Here is an 8,509-nt window from a genome sequence, read left to right as displayed (position 1 = left end):
TCCTCCAACACAGCAATGCCAAAGCAAAGAAAGTGGTCATTACTTGGAAGTAAAATTTAATTATTAAATTTCACAAAACAGTATGGTTTGAAAATGTTTTAAAACTATTTCCTGGAAATTCTTGTTTTAATAGAATGTACACTTATTTTTAGCATCATCCTGGGATTATCCCATTATGAAAATCCCTCTCAAAGCCTAAAACTGCCATGCAATTATTAATTAAAGTTTATCAGTATGTTCCCTTGATTTAAAAATTACCAAAGAATATTTTGACTGAAATAGCACTTGATATTATGAAAACATGGAATTGATTTATCTGGAAATGTGGATGTCATATATGTATTTGGTGGTAGAGCTGAATAAAAGTGGGCATTTTTTGGTAACTTTAAAAGAAATAAAGAATTGTGTCTATGAATGTACTATTTCAGATGTCATTTTCTTCTGGTGCTGAACCTGCTTTTACACACAGTATCAAATTTGCTAACATGTATCACAGGGCTTCTTTTGCTAGGAAAAATTAATTAAAATAAGTAAATGTTATTTCATAAAATAAACCAGATACAAAATCTTGCCTTGTATTTACAGATAAATTTTAATGGAATATTTCATGGTCTAACACAAATATCAGACCCAGACACTAATTCTTGTACAGCCTTTGGCTTACCCTGTATAACAAAATCTGTTATTTAAAGTAGATTATAAAATACCTTATGGTAAGTGAACTTCCAAAGACACAAAGAAAATCCTCCATAAATTTAAAAGCTTATCTCAAATTCTTATTGGCATAAGCTTAGGATGAATATGTTACTAATTGCATTATCTTAGGTAGTTGAAATATATAATACTGGTTAGAGTGTGAAAATTAAAAGGGTGTAAGTATTTTTGCTTCTGTTCCTAGTCAACATTAGTAAACACCTGGAAGTGACTGTAAAATTATCTTTACAGAATTTTGGAATTTTGGCAATCTCAAGCAAATTTCCTTAAATCGGCAACATTTTTTTAACCCTTAGTCAGCATGTTACAAGGTTCACACATTCCAAAGAGTAACAGTTATATGTTGTACAAATAATATAACATTTATTTTACTACTGCTTAACTTTTTAAAACTTCCATTTAGAAACTTACAGAGAAAATGGGCATCACTGAGGAAGTATAAAATGAATGGATAATGTATGCAGTTGAAAAAAGGTATGCAAAATAATGTGTTGGCATAAAGGAATATGTTTCGTGGTATATTTCATAATCTGTCAGTGGAAGAAAAGAAATTTCCACCTTTCTGTTAACAAGCCTAAGAAAATGAACTAAATGAATAGACAATTCAGTAATGTCCAACAGATAACTAAAATTCAAATTTTATTTTTCCATATGTATCAGACAATTTTTTTCTGACAAGACTTTACTGAAAGATGAGGTGCAAATGGGAACCCTGTAAGAATGTTTATAAGAGTAGTACATGACGTATTTTAAGCGCCACTAAGTACACATTGAATACTTGTAAGTATATAGGCATATCAACATGCAAGTGTCATGTACCTAATATTACAATATGCATTTTGGTTTTTGAAAATGTTAATGATAACAGTAGATTCAATAATTGTGTTTCTCTATCTTCTGTTTTTTATTTCAGTGCATCTTCTTTACAGCACAGAATTTATTTTTATGCTGTCATAAATATACCCTTCCAAAAGCTATGAATTTCATATCACATAAATAGAACATTTTATTTTTGAAGCTATGTTACTGGGAACACCCGCATTTCTGGGTACCATTTTCAGAGATAAGTCTTTAAATTCTTTTTAACATGGCAGACTTGTTCTGATGTTAGTTATGTTGAAATATTTATGATAGCAATGGAGTTTTGTTGAGGGAATATTTTTTGGTTGAATGAAAAGCTAAACAAACAATTCACAAATATTGATGTGAACGGAATATGAAAAAAAAAAAATGTCAGTAATCCCGAACTCATAAACCCTTGGGTTGCTACTTAACTCCATCATTGAATCTACAACAAGTACAGCAGGTACAGTTAAATAAATTCATAAAGAGATTAGTTTTATACACTTGTAAGAAGAAAGAGTACTAGTTTTGAAAATTTTCTAACTTATTTTTCTTTCTATTTATGAGACTCATTCCATACATTAGAAACACAGAGAAAAGCAAAAAGGATAAAGAGATAACAATTCAGTTTACATTTCAGAGTTTTTTTAACCAACTGGTGAACACTACTTTCAACCATCAAATATTTTATTGCATATAACTTTCACTATCAGCAAATATAAAGAGAAAGTGTCTACTAGTTTCATGTACAAGGAAAAGTATCTGAAGAAAGAAAACATTTGAGGTTTGACAGTACTGTGTGTAAGAGAAGTGTAATGTGGCATTTCATACCGCACTTAAAAGTTCATGTAGGAATCACTGCTGTTCCGACCCTGGATGTGGGAAAAGTGCTTAAGTGCTGAGCCCTGGTAGGTTTTTCTTTTGCCCCTGCAATCTTCAAATATCTTTTAAGTTTCTTCTTTTGAAATATACAGTATATTCATAGGGGAAAATAGTGGTTTTGCTTTACATTGTTTTCACATTTGGGCCCATTCTCTCCAAAATAACCATACATTTCTTGTGAAATATATATATATATATATATATGTATATCCATATATATATATATATGATGGTAGAAAATACAGCAAATATCTACAACATAACCACATAACATAGAAAAATCTTACTTTAAGCATTGTACTTTGAGATAATTTTTGTATCATTTTTTTCCTAAAGAAAAATCTGCTTTTAAAATGCCATTTCCTTTTAGAGTAATTAAATTATATGATTTGAAGAATTCATGTTATTTCTATGCAGACAAAATAAAGTGGGTATTTGTGGCAATACTTTGCATTCATTATTCTGGGATTATTTGTTAATAAGGAGGCAGTTTTAAATACTTAAATATCTATCTTACACAATAACACTTCTTGGGAAAATAAAATTACATATATGATTTTTACTTAAAAGCATAGTATTAATTTATAAGAAATTGTTTCATTCTAAATAGTAAATGAAATGTTAAGTTGGATTGCAAAGTGTTGCCATTTAATTTTTTTAATCAGCACAATTATATCACATTGAAATAGTAAATAGGAATGAGAGGAACTATCCTTTTAAAGTTATTATAGTTTGCTTATAGGAAAAGTTAATGACAGAAAAGGGAAAACAAATGCAGATCCATACACCACTGAGTTACACTAAAAGTAAAGTTGGCTTTTGAGATGTCCCAGGGGGTGGGGAGTGGACTGTTAGGATAGTCCCAAAAGAGTGCTTCCTGGGATATCTTGTAAATAATTATTTCTTCTATTTATATCGAAGTATCATAGCCCATGTTAAAAGTGAGAGGTAGAAGGATTATTGTAAGTATGCATGGCAGAGAACTTACCAGCTCTATCCAATAACTATTGCATTCAATATTAATAATCTCAATACATAAAAATGCTGATGAGTTTAGAACCCATTTTTACATGTTGTCCCCTTTAGCTCTCTTTATAATCTTGCTACCTTCAATCCATTGCCTTTGGAAGGGTATAAGTGAAGTGCAAAGGGCATGTTTGGATTGAAATAGAGAAAGAGAAGAATGAATTGAAAAATAAAACACATAAGAAATTTCCATTAAGATATAGTGACTCTAACTAGTAAAGGTAACCTATGTTCTTTGAGTAGATTTGTACTTGTAATAAAAGTCCCAAACCCATTAAAACATACATACACTTCAAAGAAAGTATAAGAACTCCAAATTCAACTAGCTCTGAATTGAAGTTGAAAACTCAGGTTATTTCTTTCTCTCCAGTAACACTAAAAACTAGGCCAGATAATTGTATTGTGTAATGTTAATGATTAAGCAAGAAAAACTTAACGTGTTGTTATGTCAGTTGTAGTTTTAACTAATGGTTTAATATGTGGGAGGTGAAGATTAGCAACCTCTTAGATCTTGTTGAAGAATTCTTTAAAATCCCTTTGCATTAAGTATCCAGCAATAGAATTGGAGATATTGCACTGAGTGTATTTCAATATTGCCAGTGTATATTTCAAAACAAGTTCTATTATCTACACTAAGATTTCCTCTTTCCCAATATTCAAAATGCATATTATAATTACATGGGTTTCCAACATCCATACACAGCAAGTACAAGATACTTACATGTACGTACACTGTAGTTACCTATATTTGCATAGTTTTTAGTGTGTACTTTGTGCCACTTAATAAAAAGCATTACTCTGTAATTCTCATTAGGTGTTTTATTTATTTCATCTGTAGTTGCCAGTTGTTTTCTATTTGCTCTGTTTTGTATATTCATCACGGACCACCATTTGCAAAAGGGGATTACAGTGGGCATTTTTAGAGGGCTCTAAGTAATTAGCAATGTGATGGGAAATTTGCAGTAAGATATGAGGTTTTGCTGTTTCTTATTTGCAGTTATTTTAAAAAAGTAACATGAAATTTCATATTTATAATTCAATGATCCTTGTATCCGAAAAAAGTATTTTAGATGTTCCCCTTGGTAACACTTTGCAATAAGTGGCACTAAATTACACGATAACTGCTATGTTACATGGAAGAACCATCACCATCAAACAGCTGCTGTACATGGGCCTATATGGAATCTCAATGCCATTACAATCATGAGTACATAATTACAAGTGAGCCTGTCCTTTTAATTGAGATATTTATATTTTTACAAAGAAATAAAAATAAATGAGGTGTTAGCTTCTTTGCCATATTTAGGAAAGTTAGTTTTCTTTCTCTATTTGTTTCTTTAATTGTGGGGTTTCAATGCAAGATTAAGCATCTTGAATCAACATGAGATCATCCAGTTTCTAGATTAAACTTCAATATCAGGTTCCTTAAACTGCTTCTTGGATTCTCTGGTAAAAGAAAACAAGTTGAAATCTCTTTCTCTCTCTCTCTCTCTCTCTCACACACACACACACACTACTCTGTTCATGCTCTCTATCTTTGCTCTTGCACTCACAAACTTTCCTTTTCTCCCTAATTTTGATAATTGTTTTATCTAGGACATTCAAATATGGAAACAAAAAAAAAAATGCTGTTTACACTTTTTTGATGGAGGACAATTTACACTGTAAACAGTACACTGGCAGAGAATAGCTACTTTTGGTAAAGAATAAGGATCCATATTCTACTGGGGTGTGTGTCTGTGCGCACTCCTTTCATTAAGTTCTGTGGCTATGGTGCTCACTAAGCAATGACCGAATTTGGCTCTCTGGGCATAAAATGTGCACATTTCAGTCATGGCCATTGAAATTATTCATTTATATATTTATTTCATTTTTTCTGATTTTTATAGAAATGAACAGAATTTTTACAATTTCTTTCATTGGTGGAAATCAAATAATTTTTTTAAGATAGGAAAATATAACTCCATTGCTATTTACTTTCAGTAACTGAAATGATATCTAATTCAAACTGTCAAAATATTTGATTAGAGCTCACAAATCATAATACACCAGTCAGTTTCTTTTACAGGCTTCCAATGAGTTTTTAAATTACTGTCAAGGGTTAAAAGAGTCAAAAGTCTTGAATTGTAACCAATTTTGGATTTCTAATTTTATAGTGCTATAAATAATGATTGAGTTATTTAGGCAACAGTTTAGCAGTTGGAGCCAAGTAGAATACAGATGAAATGAAGAAGGATGTAAATACAGCACCGATGGACAGTAGCAATCTTGTAAATGCATCCTGAAATTAGGCTTTAAATAGTAATTGATGATGCAGTTTATACAACTTACTTCTGTAATAAGAACCTTTCCATTTTGTACTAACAGAATGAATTTTGCTTTGTGGAGTCTTTCTAAAGATTATGCGTTGAAAGATATGAACAGTTTATAAACCTATTCTAGTTTCAATGTGTCTAGTAGCACCTACCTGATTCTCTCAAACTACCATACTATATTAACATATTATTGCATTTTTTCCACAGATGGTATGGAGTGAACTGTAAAAACAAGCATGCAATCACATCAATGCAGACTTATTTCCTTAAAATTGTCATACTGTATATGATTTATTATGTTAACACTCAACCACATCATATTATTTATGTTCTGTATATTCTGAAAAAGTGCTGCTTGACTGACATCGTCCTTTTTCTTTTGTAGAAATCAACAAGATAAATGCTTCAACAATCAAAAAAATTAATAGTCTAACGTTGTCCTTAAAAGATTTATACTTTTCTGATAAATAATCTAAGATACAGCACCCTTGTCTTTCATTTGATATTAATACATGATGTCATACTCAACCATTCTCATTTCCCAAAAATAAATTCCAAGATATTATTCTTAAAACCATAGGCCATCATGCTTTCAGACATCACAAAGTATAGTACCATATTGTCATATTCTTTTTCTTCCTAAAGGTGCAATTCTTGTCAATGGGAAAATAATTTTTATCTAACTGGATTTTTAATTAGCATAGAGTATCAATAAGTCTAATGACAACTAATCTAGCAGTATTGTATTTTACTAGGAGAAATAATATGACTTCAGATTGACTCTGTGTCATATTTAAGAATACAGCATTTCTTAATGGTTAAATACATCAAAATTTCAGAAATAATCCAGAGAAAGAGACTTTCACCTTGGAGTTAAAATTATGGCAGAAATTCTCTATCACTCACTGTTTCATATGTTTATACCTCACAAAATGCATAGACAGGAATTTAATATAAAGAATTAGTTCATTTATACAGAAAACATATCTCAAACACTTCTTTTTGGCAAACCAACATAGGTAAGCAGCTCTGGAACTGCCAAATTAAAATTTGTAAGTTTTTAGCAAACTAAGAGTTTATTTTTAGATTATTATTCAACTGTGGTTGTAATTTAAAACCTGAGGCTGTGCACTGGTTGTTAGCTTAAAATTACCTTTCCTTATAACATTGTGCTTCCATTGTGTAACAAAAATTAACAAGAACTAGAAAAATCTGTTGTTGAACAGTGCTGGGACATACAGACAAAAATACTAATACGTGTTGTCTACTTATAATATTGGTTTAAGGAATATCTAAAGGGATATAATGGACATTAGAAAATGCTTACTCATGACTGATCACCTACAGCCAAAAAAGTTAAATATGTATCAAATAATGTTTAATTGGATTTATTATATGCACTATATACAGATACTAAAATGTTTCAAAATTGTGCCCTATGGATATTTCAATTTTGTTTAGGCAGGTGAGTCTTTATGGAGCAAATAAATTACAGAATCAAATTAGAGAAATGAATGAAGTCTTTGTGATTCCAAAAATGGTAAAATATTGGTAACAATTTATTGGTAGATGAAGCTAAAATAAACTAATGGTAGGATCTATATAATTATATAAGACAGCATGTCATGACTGTAATCCATATTCATGGCCCCTGTATCAAATACTACATTTTTAAATAGCAAATTGATACAGCTTTATCAGTATAATCTCAAATATTCTAGAATCTATTCTACAGTAGTTTATTTCAGTTTGTGTTTTTTAGGCTATATGCTTCCAAAACATGTCTTTGAAGATAGACATGTAGAAAACATTGTAAACCTCTAACATCCCAATTGAACTTAAGCATGTTAGGTCTTTACCTAATCCTGTTCCTTGTGAAAGCTGTCCAGTGGCAGATTTACAAGGTCTTTGATTTAAAGGGAGCCAAAAATGAGGGGCTGGGGGAAGCTCTGCATACTTTTTTTTTCAATGTACAAAAACAATTCAATATCATGATCTAAGGAGATGATTAACATTGTTAAGGCTGTATATTCAAGCACTGTATGTTAAAAGAGCAATGGTGTGGAATTTAGGCAGTAATAAATGTCCTGCATTATGGGTGGTACGGTAATTAAAGAATGATGCTTTCGACAGCTGATTGTTGGCATACACTGGCTATGGATAGCAGTACGATATGGAAGTTAATAAAGGTAGCAGAAGATGGTAGAAATGAATTCTGAAAGATGATAGCCAGTTTTCTCCAGCAGCCAGCCTGGTACATAAAATTCAGAATCTTGGCCTGCATTTTAAATGAAATATTCTTTTTTTTCTTCAGCATTGACTTGGCTGCCCTCAGCATTGATAATGGCTGTGTCAGCATCTGGTGCATCTTCAGCTCCTTTAGCTTCATTTGTTAAATATGTTCCTGTGGGTGTTGGAAGAAAATCATGTTAGTTTTGTCAGAGTGGTAAAATAATCAGTGTTAAAGTCATTTCATTTAGGAAGAAACTTACGCCAGATTTCTTATATGTTGAAACATATTCTGAGGTGTAAGAAACCATACAATTCACCCTTTGAAAGTTGTACACTTTCTTTCGGTTTTCAGGTGTATGTTGCAGATGAAGCTGTGTCCAGGTTAACTAGAGGCAACTGCCAAACTGGCATGGGTAATGAGTACTTTGATTTATTTAACGATCTCTACAGACCATGTGATCCACTCAGCTGTAGCAATCAGGGCCCTTTGTTCAGAT

At 31.3% G+C, this 8,509-nt stretch overlaps 1 protein-coding gene across 1 annotated transcript in view; it reads right to left on the bottom strand.

The window, feature by feature from the left end:
• Window positions 1–579: 579 nt before the first annotated feature.
• The window catches only part of CADM2 (cell adhesion molecule 2), a 302,491-nt gene continuing 294,561 nt past the window's right edge, over window positions 580–8,509 (bottom strand). The window contains exon 8 of the mRNA XM_088836187.1: window positions 580–8,184. Coding sequence (XP_088692313.1) covers window positions 8,066–8,184 — 119 coding nt within the window. The 3' untranslated portion in view covers window positions 580–8,065. The remainder of the gene's footprint in view (window positions 8,185–8,509) is intronic.

The sequence above is a fragment of the Moschus berezovskii genome, chromosome 1, assembly GCF_049115385.1.
Source record: "Moschus berezovskii isolate FMDL1 chromosome 1, NW_MosBer_1.0, whole genome shotgun sequence".
NCBI classification, from domain to species: domain Eukaryota; kingdom Metazoa; phylum Chordata; class Mammalia; order Artiodactyla; family Moschidae; genus Moschus; species Moschus berezovskii.
This window is presented reverse-complemented; position numbering and strand designations above follow the sequence as displayed.